Source organism: Sceloporus undulatus, chromosome 2 (assembly GCF_019175285.1).
Source record: "Sceloporus undulatus isolate JIND9_A2432 ecotype Alabama chromosome 2, SceUnd_v1.1, whole genome shotgun sequence".
NCBI classification, from domain to species: Eukaryota; Metazoa; Chordata; class Lepidosauria; order Squamata; family Phrynosomatidae; genus Sceloporus; species Sceloporus undulatus.
The window spans coordinates 50,312,286-50,331,538 of NC_056523.1; the positions used below are offsets into that span (position 1 = coordinate 50,312,286).

At 38.9% G+C, this 19,253-nt stretch overlaps 1 protein-coding gene across 1 annotated transcript in view; it reads right to left on the minus strand.

Moving 5' to 3' along the window:
* Positions 1–19,253, minus strand: part of SLC6A6 (solute carrier family 6 member 6) — a 77,345-nt gene that overhangs the window by 32,531 nt on the left and 25,561 nt on the right. The window contains 4 exon segments of the mRNA XM_042450997.1: positions 1,623–1,755; positions 5,518–5,752; positions 9,563–9,697; positions 10,062–10,301. Coding sequence (XP_042306931.1) covers positions 1,623–1,755; positions 5,518–5,752; positions 9,563–9,697; positions 10,062–10,301 — 743 coding nt within the window.

Sequence of the window (19,253 nt, forward strand, 5' to 3'; positions counted from 1 at the left end):
AGCTTCGTCCAGAATTTGTCTTCCCTCCCTCTTGCAATTTCCATGAGCAATAAATACATGTTCCAGCAAACTAGGAAACCATGTGGAGAAAGTTTTTGACTGCATGGGAGCCGGAAAAGAGGAAAATCCCTCTTATGCCAGAGTTGAATACTGGAACACATAACTGGCTTCTATCCTGTTCTTATAGTACAGCTTTATGTATGTCTACTCAGAAGTAAGCCCCAAAATATTCAGTGAATACTACTCCCAGGTAAACCTATATAGGACTGTAGCCTTAACTGTTACCATATTTCACTTCAAAACATAATCAGATTTTGACTCCCAATTGTTACTGAGAAATTACAGTGGACCCTTGCCTTACGCGAGGGATCCATTCTGGACCCTCCCCCCACGTAAGGCGAATTCCACCTATGCTTGTCGTGCGCGTGGCAGCGCAGTGGCGTGGTGGTGTGCGCATGCCACGGGCATGCACCCCATTCATCTGAATGGGACGCACCGCCGCTTGCGCCCTGTGCAGCTTGAGCATGTATGCTCAAAGCCGTGTATAACGCGGGCACACTGTATTTCAATTGTATCCAGCATATTATGTTGATAGACATTAATGTATAAGAAATATGCAAAACCAGCACTAACACTGCAATATGAAACCTGCTTCTTTAAGTTACATATCATGAAATTCTGGGGGGGGGGGGGGGGGACCATTTTGTATGAGGACTGTCAGAGTTGTTTAGTAAGTAGTCTAAACTTTTCCCTCCAAAACTCTGCAAAGGTGACTTATAAATAAAGCAAATCCCCTGCCTGTTTTTTTTGGGGGGGAGGGGTTGGGGTGAGGATTCAGGAGAAATAGAATGAAATGATGGCCAGAGAGACTCAAAGCACCTTTGTATATTTAGAATAACCCTGATTACCACACATCAAATTAATGAGCAAGGGACATGGAATTGTTGTACTTTGTTCTTATATATATGTTTAAAATTAAGAAACATTTGGTAATATCTAAATATTACCACTGGATAAAGTTTGATCTTGCAGAAGTATATTGATCCTGCTGACAACCAATCAAATAATTCTTCTCAGTAATACATTTTAAAAAAGCAGGATATGGAATCCACAGTTCAGCACAGTTGACCCACATTTCGATAACTGTGAAGTTGGAAAAGCAAGTAAAACACAGAAGCCAGATTTTTCTTCATCTCTCTGTGAATTTTTTTTCTCAGGTTTGCAATGGGATGAGCTCGAGAATTCATAAAAGAAACCAAGTACTGTAGTAAATATCTAATACTTAAATAAATAAGAAGTAAGTTGAAAAGTTTAAAATTGTTTTGGGGCTTGCTAAGAATATTATTCTGTAATTTTAGTTAATTAGTTTCTGAACTTTCTGTTTTAAAAGAACTATAGATAACTGAACACCATTTTAGCTCTATAGTACAACTCTGCCACCATTTGGCAGTTGATGCATCCTGTCAAGATGCTGGATGAATTGTTTATTTTAAATAGCTATTAAATTGTTTATTTTATAATTTGCAAAATTATTGATAGATTGAAAATAATGGTCTTTAATCTGGTTAGATATGATATTTAAGACCAACTTAATCACTATAAAAGAAACAATGAACACTTACTTTCCCTGTGGACTTCACACCTTTCCAAATGCAAAAGAAACATATAATCCAAATGAGGAGGAGGCAAAGAGCCAGGTCCCATTTTAGCACACCAGGCTCATCAATTCCTGAAGACAAGCTCAATACATTGTGCCTGAAAAGAGCAAAAAGAAATACAAGAGACAAAGATAACAATGAAACAGTTTAATCAGTTGTTTTTTGTGGGTTTCACCAGCATCTGTGGCTGGCATCTTCAGAGTTTAATCAGTTGTTCCTCAAGAAGTACTCTTCCAAAGAACAACAATGATAAATTATGTCATTCAGTTCTTTTTAAAGTTTATATAGCATTGCCTAATCAATGAATGGACTAAATGCAACTTTGTTATATATTATTCTTATATTTATATATGTAAATCTGGTGTTATAGCAAAAATTAAAACACTGAAAAGGTTTTTTTAAACAAATATACATTGAATAATGTGACTTTAAACTGAGAGTCTGCCAAAAAGCTGAGAATGTTAACTCTTGATTTGTTAAAACCCTTCTTTTTACTCTGGGACTTTTGAATTGATGCTTTCTTCCATTCCTGCAAGGCCTAACTCCAGAGGTTTTGAAATGAAGTTCTCAAGGCCACACTACCTGAAATGGGCAATTGCTGAACTTTTGTCTTCACATGGCTGTCACTGCTGTTCTTATCTGGATGGAAGGTTGAAATCCACTGCCAGTGCTTTAAAATGCAAAGAAGGTTCAAATGCTCATCGTGTCTTACTACAGTCCTAACTGGTTTCTGTAGGGTAATATCAGCATTGTTATGAAACAAACTTCTCCTTTCATTTATTTAGGGGGTTAATATCCTGCCTTTCTTCCAAAATAGGATTCCTTTAAGACTCAGGTCTTGCCATAGATTAACATGTGGCATGGACAACATATTCTAAGTGGCCTAAAATAGATATGATTGTTGTTTTATTTTAGAATCTATTATACAAAGTGTATTATCCACTGGAATTGCAATCTAGTGGTGAGAGTCCCAATGACTCTTATAGTACTCAAGACTACTCCAGTCCAAGTCCATTCCAGTTGAAACCTTACTTGGGCCTGTTACAGACTGCCAAAATAAAGCTGCTTCGGGTCTCTTTGGAGGTGTGCTATTTAAATGATGCATGGGTCCTAAGAGTCCGGAGGTCGCGCCAAAGCCACACTCCATTCCTAAGCACTGGAGTGCAGCTTTGGTGCAACTTCCGGATTCTTCGGATGCATGCATCATTTAAATAGCATACCTCCAAAGAGACCCGAAGCAGCTTTATTTTGGCAGTCTGTAACAGGCCATAGTTTTTTATACAGCTATGTAAAAATTAATTTCACTACTGTAATTTATGTTGTGTGCTACATAGAGGGACTGAAGTGTTTCTATCTAAGCAACATGATGTGCAATCTTCAATTTTAGTAACACAGAATTAGAGGCATTGTACAACTTCTGAACAGTATTCCATCTTAAGATGAACAGCTGAGTGGCAATAAACAATAAGCTCACTTTGCCCAAGGATCTCACTCAAGAAGAGAAAATGTGAAGTTATTTTGCTCAATTGATGGTAGCCTTTAAGGCCACATGAGCCTGAAGTAGGTTTTTTAAAAGAAAGTTTTATTCTGTGTTACATATCTGAAACATGTGACGAATCATGTCTGATTCCTAAGCACTTGTAAGCTTTAGGTGGCAGAGAACAATAAAAGCTCTTGTTTATTGGTAACTGTCCTCTGCTTCTTACACTTTCAGTATTACATTTGCAGCCATATACTATGAAATCAAATCTTTACAACTAAGAAACTGAAGCAAGCATGTGATGTAATCCCAAGAGCTAAGTCTGTGGAAATAAAGCCAGATATGCTTATCCCCTATGACTGCTTCTCAAACAAGCATGAGAATTACCCAGGCCATTAACTCAAATGAGCAATAATGACAGCCTCTAATGTATAATCAGTTGTATTGTTAATGAAAAGGCTGTCACTTAAGCATGTTTCAATAAAGCCACCTTTCCTTTAGTTATCAGTCACTATTGATAAGGCTAAATGGATACATCCCACCTGGGTTTCACAACTCAAACACTAACAGAAGAACATATTGATTGTTTCATTCATGAAATGAAGCAGCTGTCTCCATTGCACCAAACTCAGTTAAAACACAACAAAGAAGTTTACCTATTTGCAAGGTAGCTTGGTTAAATCAAATAGGATGAACTAATTGTGCAACTTATTAGCTAGCTTTCAGTACTATGCAGTTTACTTTGATTTGTTAATACACATAGTATAGTTACACAGTTACTGAAAGTTTTCTATTAATGTGAAATGCAAAATCTTTTGTTGCCCTTCCAGCATAAATTAACCAATCTCCCCCCCCCACACACACACACACACTGTTCCTATATGTGTCAGGCATTCCAAATGATCATGCCGTCTACATTTTTTCTGCCTGAAAACTGAGTATCTGTATAGCTAATAGCATATTTAACAGTATTGTAGTACAGGCTTCACCTTCTCATCTAGCTCATGCTAGATTGATTATGTTGTTGTTGTTGTGGTGTGCCTTCAAGTTGTTTTTGCCTTATGGTGTCCCGAAGGCAACCCTATGACAGTGTTTTCTGTGGGTGAGAGTGTGTGCTATATGTATAATTCAAAGTACATCAGCTCTAATGATCCAACTTTGGCTCTTGGGTTACAAATTTCAGCACAGCTCCCAGGATTCATTTTCCAAACATACAAGTATATACTTGCATATAAGTCAACCTCATGTATAGATTGAAGACAGGTTTTGGAGCCAAACTTATGGATCTTGGTATGGCCAGCATGTAAGCTGAGGGGAAAACTTAGGGGCATATAGGGGTAAAAAAGGAAAAGGGAAAGATGTGAAGGGGCTTTAAATCCAATCTGCCCAACAAAATAAACAGAAAAATCTCAGAGCTCAATGAGTTTAAGGGGAAAGCCATTGCTGCAGTCACTATGTTCCTCTCAATGAGGGAATCTGGACTGCCTCCATCATAGGCAATGTAGAGCCATGCTGGGGCAGTAGCAGAAATGAGTGCGGTTGGGGGGGGGGGACAGACTGTGTTTGGGATGGTCTGGTGAGTACCTATTCCCCTCCCTATACGGGGCCTTCCTAATTTTTGAGTGTCGCCTGCATGCAGATGTGCCCTGTTTCACAGACGTATCAACTGACTTTGTACCTGAGGCTCATGACTTGGACAGTATTGACTAGAGGGTGCCTTTGAACATACATAATGGGTTCATGGTAGGCATATGCATGAGTTTCCCTGCATGTCTGTCCCACACCTATGTCACCCCTCAGTCATCTTTTCACCAAACTGAACATGCTCAGGTCCTTCAATCTTTCCTCATACTTTTTTTCTCCATAGCTCTTATCATCCTCATTGCCCATCTCTGAACTTGTTCTAACTTGTCTATAGGCTTCTTAAAATGAGGTATGCCACCCTATGGATTGATTCTGTACATGAGGATTTCATCTGAATAAGGCTAAAGTGCAATCATAGTAGCAGTATTCACTCATTGCTCCTGTGAATAGGACAAATAGCTAGCGAAAAGCCAACAGGTCTACACAATTAGCCCTATCACCAATGCCAGTTAAGATAACCATAAAAACAACAAGAGTGAGGCTAAACAGTCAGTTCTCACTGCTTCTATCACACCATCAATGCAGCTAAATATCAACTGTCTGTCTTGAGAGGGATTAGGTGCATTTTCTCTACTATTTGACAGTTCTGAGGCCCTATGGGACTGAGCAGTGTGTCATACTTCCCTTCATAATTTCAGATAGTTGTGCTTTTTATCCATGTTTTTTTTACAGAACATTAAGGGGGGGAAAGGGATCAAATATAATAACAGAACAAATATAGTTAAACTTGCTTACTCCCAAAACTCTGTGACAGGAGATGTGAAATTAGTGGTATTCAGTGACATCAAGACTGTTTTGTTCTTCCGGACAATGTCTTCCACACAGTTTTCTGTGTTCCACTTTTGATGACAGTAAGCCCAAGGCAGGACACTTGTAAAAGAATGGAACAGATAGTACAGTCCCCAAGCCAGGATGACGATGTAATACACATTCAGAAGTGACACAATCACTATGGAAGCATAACCTATTCCTATTGGAAAGGGGAGAAAGACAGAAGAAAGGAACGTAAGAAACAATAGACATAAATAAGACTATCCATATATTATAGATGAACATGTAAATTTGCTAGTTTAGGAACATGTATATCTGCAGCACGAGTAGGGAATCTGGCCAATAGAAGCCGGTGTCCAAAATGGCTGGTGGGACCAGAGGTTCTATATTCTCTTCTAAAGCATTCTTCAGGTGTTGCACATCAGTTTTAAAGCTTTGTTCAAATATGCGGGGGTTGCAAAAGAGGACAGGATTCCCATCTTCATGCAATGCAGTGTCTCTGAATATCCTTCTGAAATGACTATTCCCTTTGTGTCACCTCTGATTGCTTTTGCAATCAGAGGTCCATGGAAAGCCATTTGAGATGTGATTCTTGAAAAAGGGGTAATTCTACTGTCCAGAGGAAAAAAATTTTTAAAAAAAAATCTCACCACAGGAAGAGACCACCAATTAAAGTGTGCAATCAAAGTAGCTCTTTGCTTCCTGCTTTTGTATGTAGAACATATCCACTCTCTTGGGCTACAAAACAGCGGAAAGGTTTTTTCCCTCCCCTTTCTGCTAATAGCAGTGTTGAAGTTCAATCACAAGAGGTAGTTATCTTAATCAAGCCCTGCAGATGGGCTCCTGTGAGACATTTTTACTGTCAGAGGCAGATAATGGACTATAGACCTTTGGCTTAATATAGCATGACAATTATACAGTGAATGGAAGTCAACAAAACGTACAGATTTGACTGAAATGTAATTAATAATCAGATTATGCCACCTATGCCTCTGAGAGTACAATCCTGTGCACGTTTACCTAGGTGTACATGTCAATGAATTCAGTGGGGCTTAACCTCAAGATAGCATGGTAGATCTGCAGCCTTAGCACAATTCTACATGTGATTACTCATAGAAACATAGAATTATAGAATCACAGAGTTGGAAGTGGCTTCATAGGCCATTGAGTCCAACCCACCCACCCCATTCTATGCCAGAAATCCAGCTAGAGCATCCCAAGAAGGCAGATGTCTAGCTTCATTCTGAAGGAGTCCAGAGAAGGAGGCCCCACCACCTCTATAGGTAATTGGTTCCACTGTCAAACTGCTATCAAGAGGTTCCTTCTAATACCCAATCAAAATCTATCCTCCTATAACTTAAAACCATTAGACTTGATCCTGCCCCAAACCTGTTCCCTCTCATCTCTGTGACTGCCCTTTAGAAAAAAAGTCTCACTAAATCCAAAAGGCCTCACACCCAAGTAAGTGTGTATCCAACTGCAGCCTTATAATTGCATACTATTTACATATATCCTGTGCACTTAAAGTCAGATGTAAGAATATAGAATTTAGTGGGATTTATTCCCACTGAAGTGTCTGTAGGGCTGCAGATTGTTAAATCTTTCTAGGACTACAGCCTTTGCTCCACAAACAGTAGTGGTTGCGACAGCGACATTAACAAGAACATGCTCAGTGAAAATGCCAAGTGTTTGTGTTGAGGATGACATGAAGGTCAAACGTTTACTGGAGAAAGTCAACAAAGAGAAAACTGTAATTGTGCACGCATCTCTCCCTCTTATTCTCTCTTGTTTTTCAAAGGTCCCATGCCTGCTATTTGTAAAATAAGATCAATGTTTAACTCGGTTATCAGTGCTTGATGATTTTAAAAAAAATACTGTTCTGCTGGGTTTTCAAACACAGGGTCACAGGCTGATATGGGCATGTCCCCCACTGCTCAAAATTACTAACAAAGTGCACACTGGCACAGAGTTTTAGTTATCATCCCAATCCTGGCCTCATTCACTTGGCACAAAGTCCTATTGGTCTGAAGGAAACTTGCTTCCAAGTAAGTATTTTGGGAGACAAAAAACTGGTCTAATCTGGCAATCCACTTACAAAACACTAAACTGTCCTGGAACAACTTAATGACCTGTGAATGTACCAGCGTCTTAACAACCACTGAGCTGTCTTGGATCATGGCAGTCCTGCCATATTTTCCTGGTGTGAAATACTTCCCAGCAAGGATGTGTCAGGAACTATTCATATTCATCAAAAAACAGCAAATTTAAGAGGAGATAATCCAGAGAGCTCCTTCTATTTAGGAGGGTGGCTGGACAAAAGAGTAGCACAAGCTTAAATTCTATCAGGATCTTCTATTTTTCACTACTGAGACTCCTTCTTTCTCTGTTGCTATGTAAATATATATTCATAGTATGTAAATATGTACTATACATCCAGTATACATGCACACACGCACAGACTTGGCATACCAGCATACACAATAGAATTTGACACACTTTGTTTGGCTTTACTGGCTACACAATCCTAAGTTGTCATCAGGATCCTTTCCATGACCCCTCCCCCCCTTACTGGGCATCATTGTTTCTGACTTTGTGCTGTGTGTCAAATGCACGATGAGATCGGACTCTAAAAGCTTGGTGCCAGGGAAAAAGACAAAAAATGATCCTCTGTCCTCCAACACTTCAGAGTTCCTCTGCCCAACAGGTGCTTGAATAGGGAAGTCCAAGCTCAGACTTTACCTTAGAGATAGGGACAAGACCATTCCCTTTAGGACTTGAACAGAGGGACACATGGGTTAGTTCACGCTGCCTTTGCACCAAAGGGCATTCCCAGCTTCAAGCACCTTCAAGCAGAAAGAGAAGCCCTCCATGCCTCTACTTCCTCTCTCCATCTCTGAGATGAAGGAAGCAGGTAGAGTCACAGGTAGCTCACATTTTCTTGTATTCTTGTATTCCATATTTGGACTCCTCTCACTTACCAGAGCCTGACTCTCACCATATCAAGGAGGAGTAACTGAGATGAACAAATCATTGTTTTGGCTTCTTGTTCTGAAATATTCTGAACCCTAACTTTAAATACTAAGACATCCTTTTTCTTACCATTTCCCTCCTCTTACATGTGTCAAAGTAGTAGAGGCTTTTCATCAATCTGTAAACTACAGAGTACAATGACTCTCTACATGCAGGAATCCATTTTAAACAAGGCCTGCCTCTCCTTATTGGACTGCAAAGGAAGACTGTGTAGGACTGAACTGACAAAACATGTTTAGTATGTTGTTGAGAATATTTGGTTTATATTAAAAACAGTAATTCAGAGGTGTGACTTCACACCAATAAACATTTCACTAAACAAAGGCATAAAAGAATAAAATGGGGCAGTGAAGTTGATGAAACCAAGGAACTCTCCAGAATTTTGTTGTATTACTGGTCTAATCATGCATAGAAAAGAAAATTGATTCCAAAATCCATTCAGAATCAAGGTAGCTCATTGACCCATGCATTCCACTATAAAATACAGTTGGCCCTCCATTATCACGGGGGGATCCATTCTGGATACACACCTCCCCATGAAAATGGAGGCTCGTGCATATCCAAGCCCCACAGACTTGAAAGGGGCACGTGCCCGTGAGCGCGCACAGGGCGTGTTGGAAACAACGGAGGTCGCCCCTCCATGAGTATTCAAGGGCGTGGATCCCAGATCCGCACGTTAGGAGGGGTGACTGTACCTATCAGAAATAATAAACAGGTTCCCCCAGCTTTTACTTTTTTCCCACCGCAAAAGTGTAGGTTTACCCTTCACTTAAATGGGTGATACTCAAGGCATGTACACCAGGGACACCAATGGAATTGAGGATAGAATGGTTTTCCTGCCCCAGTGACCCCAGTCACTGAGAACCAAGTGTACTCTAACTGCACTGCCTCAGCCCCTCCTTTTTATAGTCCCCAGAATCTGAGAGATAACTTAGTCCTAACTGTACTGTATAAAGAAAGTAGCAAGTAAATAACCAACCGGTGAAAATAGGGCAGATCTTTTCCCAGCATGTAATTCCGCCTTCAGAGGTGTATTGTCCAAGTGCCACCTCCAGGAAAAACACAGGAAGACCTCCCCCAAACAGAAAAATGAAATAAGGTATGAGAAATGCACCTGTAAGAGAACACAGACACAAGGGAAATGAGAAAGACTGCATGACACAACAAACTTACTTGTCACTGATACAAAACAAACTAACATCATTCCTCTTTTTAAAAAAAGCAAGTCACCGAATTGTACTTTATCTATTACTTCACTGCTTTTTAACAGTACAATTCTATATATTCATCTATGCATAATCATTTCCCATAGAGTTCTATGGGTCTTATTCTCAGATAAGAGTCTGTAGAATTACAAGGCAAATTGTTTTAAAATCTTGATCCCACTCATATTCAGAAAAGTACTACCTTTCTTTATATCCTCCCTAAAATTCTCTCTAACATCCCCCCCTACACAAAATTGCTGCAAAAATACTCACCTCCGCCATTTTTATAGCAGAGATACGGAAATCGCCAGACGTTGCCTAATCCAATAAATCCTCCAGCCACAGACAAGAGAAAGTCAATCTTGCTGGCCCACTTTTCACGTTGTGGAGGCTTCCCTTCTGCCTCATCCTCAGGCCTTGTCCCAGGGCTCTTGCCAGGGGAAGGTTTAAGAATGTCCTTGTGGAAATCTTTCAAACACTGGAGTTTCTCCTTTGTTGCCATGTTTTTGTTTTCTACAAAGAAATGTAATTACAATATAGGTTTTATAAAAAGGATGCTCGATAAGTCTTCCTCAACAGGTAACGCTGCTTAGGAACCACCTTAACAAGCAAGTATGCAAAAATGATAACCAAACTATCTTTCAAAATCATTTGCTTTTTCAAGGCAGCATGGAAATAAACATGCACAGGAAAGATGAAGCTAATAAGGTTAGTCATTTCTGATTCATAGATGGGTAAAATATACCAATACCTCTTTCTCTTTAACACTTACAGGGGCATTTTCAAAATTTATGTTTAGCATTCCAAGTTCCTCAATATACTGAAAAGTGAGTCAGTATGTTCTTATTCATTATTCCATTGTTAGGATGAGAATCATGCAGTGTTTCATATACGCCTGGACCACAACACCAAGCTTTCCTTGACATAGGCAATTTTGGACCATGGATGCTACAATCCATTAACACCTAGAAGGCCACATGATTCTCACCTAAGATGATAAAAATCAGTAGTGCTTGGGGAGGGTTAAAAACAAGTGGAATATAACATTGCTATGTATTGTGACACTTTCTTTTCAGGGCACCAGGAACTACAACAGAGGAGAGGCCTAGTGGGTCCTCTTTCCTGGATGGAAGAGATGTGAAAGTTAAGCACTTGATCTACTGTGGATTCTATCCTTTGGTCTTTCTCACTCTCTAATCTACCTGTCACATAATCTGTAGAACAAAAAGGGTCTTGGGCTCAATCTCCCATTAGGTATCTTCACTGTGTTGGAGGATGCAGGTGCAGGATAGGTAAGGATTAGGTGACAGGAGCAGATAGGTTGACAGAGTTGAGAGAGCTGGAGTAGTGTATCAGGAATGAGGGGCACAAAAGCTGTAAGGTGTTTTAAAGGAGGCAGGAAGAAAGCAGTGTGTGTTGTGAAGAAACGGTGCCAGCAAAGGTAGGAAATGCCTAGAATACATCTCTATGCTGTGTATCCCTTTAACATTCTAGTGTATAAATTCTATGCTTTCAAACAGATTATCAACTGGGATCAACTTCTGTTTATAGATATCTAGCAGATACTTTTAGGACTTAGTGACCAGAATTTTACATCATCACAACATACCTTGTAAATGGGAGGTGACTACTGTTGAAAACTGGTTCTTTATTAATTCATCATATTCCCTGTCCCAATGTCTATTTTAACCCTGCCTTTTGCCCAGAACTTTTTCATTCTTTGTAAGCTTTACCAAGAATTATCAAGAAGCTTCTATTAAAATTGATTTTCTCCAACATAATGCTTTATCCCAATGAGCAATAAGGCCTTAAATAGCAGGGTTTGTTTTTCTCCTTCAGTAATTGTATTTTATTTTTTAAAAAATTCTGTTCAGTTGCATCTGGACATACACCCCCACCTCAACCGCTTCAAGTGGCATATTTAATTGCCACTTCAGTATCTCACTTCAATTCCAAAATAAATTTGTCTGAGTCACTCTGATGCATAATAGAGTCACATTCTTTGACATAGCAATAGCTTATTAGTTAAGGAAATAGCTGGTGACAGAACTTGCTTTGCACAAATCAAAAGCCAGCCCACAAGTCACCTTAGCTTATAAACACTACCCTCAATCAAACATGCTATGTATAAAACAAATAAAGTACAGATTGACTTTGTATGAAAAAAATGTTCTTTTATGTATACAGTATTGGAAATGCTAAATAAAAGGGGAAGGCAAGATCAACATGTGCATGATTTTATCCTGAGATCTTTTCATGTCCCAGTATGCTCAGAGCTGTAAAATGTAACAGTGGGAGGTATATCATTTGTATTGTGGTGGAAGTATGCCTATACATTGCTGAGGGAAGATACACAGAGCTTATGCTCATTGTTGCAGAGTTGTGCTGTTCCATATTATCTCTTCAAGTCACTTGTTGACTTATAATGATTCCATAGACTTCATAGGGCTTTTTAAGGCAAGGAATTATCAGGGGTGGTTTTGCCAGTTCTTTCCTCTCCCTTTTTACATTGGACACTATAATTTTCTCCAAACACCAAGAGATTTTGCATGAGGTTGTGCACATGGAAGGTTATATACAAATGACTGAACTGGCTTTATATTTCCTTTCTCATAAAATGGGGATCAAAGTTGCTTGGATGTGCCATTATTTTTCAATTTACACAATGATTCCATGATGGCACACACAAATAGTCTCATCATATATGGCAGAAGCCTGGGTGGGGGCAATAATTTAAAATTGATAATATTTATAACTGAACATAGATAAAAAGTGGCTCAGCTGGTAAACACTTAAGCCTAAGTGAGAACAAAAGAAATTAATACCTTCCTTAAAACAAACAAAAACGCACAATCTTTCATTATAGTGTGTTTTGTTAATAAAATATTTCTGTTTTTTCACTTAGGCACAGCAAGACTTTTATCACATTCTTCAACATTTTCTATTTGGTTTGTGTTTGTTTTGCTTAAAAAATGTGCTTGTTATTATTGCACTGGAATCCATTTGCTGCTTTCTGATCTATAAACAGATTTAGCTTGTACAGCAATGACCTGAAACTAGGGTTGGCATTAGAGCAGCAGGAAATGTGCAAGTGGAACATGATTATAAGAGAGATATGCATCAATGTACCCAACACAGATTAAAACCTTTCCATAAACCATACAGGTTAGTCGAACCAGATCTGGGGCAAATTAATTGTGGACTTCCCTTAGCATTTCAGTGTCTTCATCAGAGAAACTGAAAAGTTATGGTAAACACTGCTAAAAGATATCTTAAAAGTAAGTATCCAGAAACACCAAGAAGTTCAGCCGAGGTGGGTTTAATATCCTACAAATAGAACTGGCAGGATGGCATAATAGACAATGAATTTTATCCAATACATGTTTACATACTGTTAATTATAGCTACAGCAGCAGTGGGGTTGGAAAATAGCAAACGTGTAACTCCTCAAGAAAGGCTGCTTTCAAATATGGGCACTGTTATTTTCATTTTCTTTTTTTTTAATTAAAGAAAGCTGAAATGCCATAGTATGTGATAGATCATGCTTTTGGTTACATAAGGGAATAATCCCAAGATATGATGCCTGCATGTTCAGTATTAACATGCCATAACTGTGTAAACTAGGTGAGCACTGTGCTGATCTGCCAATACTGCATGTATAGCAATAGGGGACTAAGTGTTTTTTATACATAGAGCCATGTGCTAAGTCACACAAGTCCAAATTATACTGCAGAAATAATTCAGTTTGAGACTGCCCTGGCTCGATGCTAGAGAATTCTGAGAACTGTAGTCTTTGTGAGACATTTAGCCTTCTCTGTCAGAGAGCTATAGTGCCACAATAAACTACAATTCCCAGGATTCCTAAGCACTGAGCCAGTGCAGTTAAAGTAGTCTCAAAGTGGATTATTTCTGCAGTGTGTTTTGGACCGCAGGTTGTTCCCTGATGAGCACGATATTTAAATAAGATCTCTTCTCCCTTCTCCAAAGTACTATAAATATATAAGTGAGATATATTCTCTACCTTTTTCCTGTCTTTTGAGACAGGCAATGACTTAGGGACAGACAATGAAGAAAATACATTTTTCCTTAAGCAAGTATGTATAATAAGCAAGCACATATAATGGCTGGTTACTAAACCATGTCAGAAATTTACCAGAAATTTACTGAGCTAAGTCTGTGTTTAGTGAGTGCCACATTAAAAAATTAATGTTAACAAGGTTAGCTGGACCTTGATTAAAAGTAGAAGTAATTTCATATCATCTCAGTGGTTTTCTTTTTTGAATAACAGAGAAGTTACTGTATTTTCTGATATATAAGACTACTTTTTAACCCAGGAAAATCTTCTCAAAAGTCGGGGGTCATCTTATACGCCGAGTGTCGTCTTATAGGGCGGGTGCTGAAACCTCTGAGCTGAACTGGAGAATCTGCGGTCGCCGCATATGGTGGGGGGAGCTCAAAATGGCCACGGCCGCATCCCCTCCGTATGTGGTGACCATATGAAAGCAGGAAGGGAGGCGCTGTACAAAGTACAGTATAATAAAATCTTGGAGACAGGGAGGGCTGGGCAGGCAGAGCTGACCAATCCAAGCAGGCTTTGCATACAGCAAGTTTTCCTGCTAAGCACCTGCATGTCATAAGCATTTGAATTCAAACTGCCATATTGAAATCAAATCTGATTTTTTAGATTTTTATTTGGTGTGTGTTGGAAGAGGGGTAGTCTTATACGGCGAGTATATTCCAAACTCCATATTTTAACTGGAAAAGCTGGGGGTCGTCTTATGCGCCTAGTCGTCTTATATGCTGGAAAATACAGGTATCTGTTTGGCTCAAGGTGAACAATGTGAGCGCCTTTCATCAAGCAGCAAACGTTTGAAAGAGATTCCAAAACTGCAACTTGGCAGGGCTTATAACAAGAGAAATTAACTTGAGCTAGTTGTGTGGTTTTTTTGATATCACTGCTCTGAAGACTTAGAGCAATTTCTGCTTTCATGTGCCGAGTTCTGAGAACCTTGCTGTTTGTATAAGTGTTTTTGTAGCTTCTACTGTAAATCACCTGTGTAACATTCACAATGAACAGTATCATAATTCTAGCTTGTGGCATTAAAAGATACTTAAAATACTGCATTGTATTGCCCTCAGATCTCATACTTTACCACCCACCCATAGTTGTTACCAATTACAGGAAATGCCAGAGAAGATGAAAAGGAGGTAGTCCAAAGCACTATAGTATTGAGGGAAATTCCAAGAAAACAGTGTTTGTCTAATGAAAGGCATTGTCGTGAGGATTAACAGTATGTGTGCTTAATTTCCTGTTCTATTATTCCTGAGTGAAACTATACGGTCTTTAAAGAGATAACAATCAACAACCCAATATATATTTGGAAGGTGTTCTACATGTTAGAGCTAGAGCTATTTTAATATCAGTTAACAGGGAACAAAGTATCCCAAAGACAGAAATTCTATTGTCAAAAATAACAAATTCTCAGAGAATGAAATGACTCGGTAGTCCTACTTCTCAAGAGCATGCCAGACTCTAGGAGACACATGTCTGCTTTCTTTTTATGAAGGAAAAAAATGGCTTGCTCCCAAACATTTAAAATAGTTCTTAACAATGAACCAAAGCTACCATTTATAGCAAAAAGCCAAAGCGAGTGCAGCCTTCCCAAAAAAAAGAGGGAGAGGAGGGGGTGAAGGCCAAATTCTATTGTGAGCTTGCTTTCTTTTATATATGCATGCATGCGCTCACACACACACTAGTGGGAGTCAAAGTAAGTGCTAGAGCAGCTGTTTGGGATTTTCACTGATAATACACAGAGGAATTATTGCAGAATCCACTATGTCTTTGGCCCTCTTTGGCACTGTCCGCATGGCCCAAATAAACCAGCCTCCCAGGGTCCTCTTGGCAGGAAGTGTAAATGACACTCAATTCCTGAGTTTGATGCAAACAGTTTGGATGATAGCAGGCTGTTCAGTGCCAAACCCAGAGTATAAACCTCTTAAAATAAACTAAAATAAGTCCTTGTTTGCTCCAGATCTTCCCAGAAGATCTGGAGTCCTTCATTCCAATGCATGGCATTAAATCATGTCCCATTCTGCTACCTGCTACATCCACACTGCTGTCGCTTGGTCTGTAGTCACAGAGAGTCTCATTCTGACCTTGGAGTGAGTGACACCAGGCAGTGGTGATGGCCACACCAAGCAGCAGAACAGGGTGCATATGTGAACAGCTACCCAGCATCAGAATGATAATATGGTGGGGTTAGTGCAGCTCTGGGTCTAGGACTGTGGGCTGTCTCCAGCATATTCAAGCCCAGACAAACAGGGTGCTAGTCTCTCCAAACACAAATGATTAGTTATAAGACATTGCCTTTACTTCCAGCCTCTATTCATGTCCATAAAATGTTTGTTTAAATGGGAAATTGTGCTGACATTAATTCAAATTGAGTTCTGTTCTGCTACTGAGCTAATTTGCTGACACAAGGCAAGTCCTATATAAGGAAAAACCATGTCCACGTGAAATGTCACAGATTCCTTCTACTCAATAATTTCCCATTAGCATTCAGTAGTCTTATATTTCATAAAGAATTTCAGTATCCAGCTGACTTGCTATAACAAACACACAATCTTGATTTTTCCCAGTGTTGGTTATCCATAACTATATTAAATCCTCAGAATGTTTGAATTGGTACTGAAATGAATATAGTAATGAATTAAGAACTTTTGGAGAATTGTTGGTGGAGTCTGCATGATCCAAAAGCTTGAAGGTTGAGACTTTCATCTGGAAGACTCATGCTATCAGTCATCAATGTAGCTGAAGACAGAGACAACCAAAGTCTTGTTGCTGTTTGGATATAACTCTACACTATCTGCAGAGGTCATTCTCATGAGCATCGAAACATTCCTTTCCATTTTCAATTAACCAGAACTTAAATGTTATGCCTAAACCCTAAACTGTGTTTAACTATCTTTTAAAATAATCCAACATCATAAACCAATTTAACATGGATTTCCTCCAGTAAGCAATAGTTTAGATAAGCAGGCTTCTTTCAAAATGGCTACAATGGATGAATGAGTCTGAGACTTGTTTAAATAATTAAGGATTATTTCCATATGTGATCAGTATTCTGATGACAATATTGTGGAGTAGTGAAATTAAACAACATGCTCAGGTTATCTGCTGGGGCGGGGGCGGGGGTGGAGAGACTAGCAGTTCCTTTTTTCCTAATGTGCCAGGGAGCAGTATCAAACTTGTCCCCATTGGCTACAACTGTTTCTTACCTGGGGGTTTGACTTGCAACAGTAGGTGACAGCCTGTGGCCGAACAACAGCACAGGGCCCCTTACTTTAAGTAGTACTGGCTTAAAACATGCATAAGAATCAGGATGGGCATGCTTGAAGAACTCTGCCAGTAATTTACTGCTCCTTCTTTTGGGAGCCACAGCTTTAATCTTAAAAACTTAAAATGTGTTAAAAGTCTGTGCAAGTTAACACATTTTTGAAGGATGTATTCTTTCCTGGTATATAATAAACAGATAAATCTTGTGTTTTGAAAATGTCTCCCTGTTTTTCTTATCTTGCTTTTCTCAAAGCACTTTCTTACCAGACTGCCACATTCCATTTTATATCAACTTCTGCTTTATTTTGTCTTCAGTTTTATTTTTCACCATGGGCTGCTCTGAAGTGGCTCACACTGCAAAGTGAAGCTGAGTTTTGCCACTCCTAGAGAAGAAAAGTTGTTCACTACAGTTTCCCAGGTCTTTGTATGCATACAAACCCCAGCTTTACATGAAGGAATAGCAAAACTGTAATGGTTCACTTCTTCTGTATTTATAGTATTCTTGGTACAAATCAGGAGTGGGCAATCGCCAAAGACTAGGCAGGCACGTCACATTAGCCCTCCAGGAGACTTTGGAGGGAACCCACCCACCCAAATATTTTTTGCCCCAAAATGTCCTCAATGAGGTGTGGAAACATTTTCTCCAAGTTTTTTTTTTTTTAATTTCTTCTGGCCAATTTAGAACCAAGAGACACCCTTTTTTAACAACTGGAAATGATTTTAAAAATTAAAACTTTTGTTTGCTGTTGGAGAAACCCCTGGGAATCACAAAAAGGGGCTGGGAAGCACTCTAGCCACCTCTGCTATACATTATTACACTGCAAGAGAACCCGCATAGAAACTAGGGCCATAGGCATATTTGCTATAATAAAATGTAAAATTCTGCATCTTATGTTTTACATATTTATTTTCAATTATTATTAGACTGTTTATATACAAAAAATTCAAAGCAGTGAAAGAACAGAATTTACGCTACATGTGAAATCAGGTAAACAAAGGAAGTATACATTTTCTTTTTATGCTACATAAGGAGGGACTGAAGTCAAGGTGACAGATCTGTCAGAAAGAAGAGAAGTCTCTTGTGATTGGATTGATGAGAATTTAGCATCTCTTTTGGCCTCACATATTTCATGAAGACCTTTAAGATTTGTTTTTGTTTGTAAAAACAAAAACAAAACAGGAGACAAGCTGCACATACTGATAGAGGGTCTCTTCTTTATTTTTTTTAATTAAGTATCCAAATAGGTTTTGGCCTCTTATCATAATTAGCCTTCTTCAGGGGCAACACTTCCAACAGAAATTTCTGGAGTTGTATAAAACAATCTCCCAGAGTAAAATTATTAAGGTAAGAAGGGCAAGGCTTCAAAAAGAACTGAGGATCTCAAACTATAGTATAAACCCTGGCTTGTTCCAGAATAAGCACTTTCCCTTTTGGGACAACAAAAACAACCACACTCAATTAGAAACTTTCTAGTTCAATTCTAGCTCTCACAAAGAGAAAAGTGAAGGCACACCATGTACAAGTCAACAACTTATGCATGGAGTATCTTGATATATTAAGCCAAGATATGATTGTCCAATATATTATTGTATGTCCAAATATGGGTATATCTCATATAAAATTGTGCTCTCCACAAGTGTAGCCACACCTTTACAAGCCACTATAAGATCCATAGGAAGTATTCATGAGAAATGGTAATTGTATTAATTGGAATCAAATTCACTACGTAAATCACTTTTGCATTCTGTAACCTTCTGTGTTTTCCGCCTTGATGGATTTTATGAAGCATGAATGCTTGGAAGACACCTGCTGTCAGATGTTGCAATAATATCAATATCCAGACCATTTCTTAATCTTTGGCTTTCTTTTTACTGCTGTATAGAGCCACAACAACACTTTTTGAGACACAAGACTTGCATTACTTCCATAAGCTAAATGGCTAGCAAAACAATGATGCCAAATGTCTACAGATGACAGGAGTAGACACTGTTATATATTGCTGTATGTACTGGTAATTGAGAAATGGTCCAGTAAAAGGTTGTTTTTGTTCATAACAAACCATCTTCTGCTCTCAATTAACACCCTTGGTGGGTGAGCTAACTAAAAGCCCAATGATTGACAATAATCC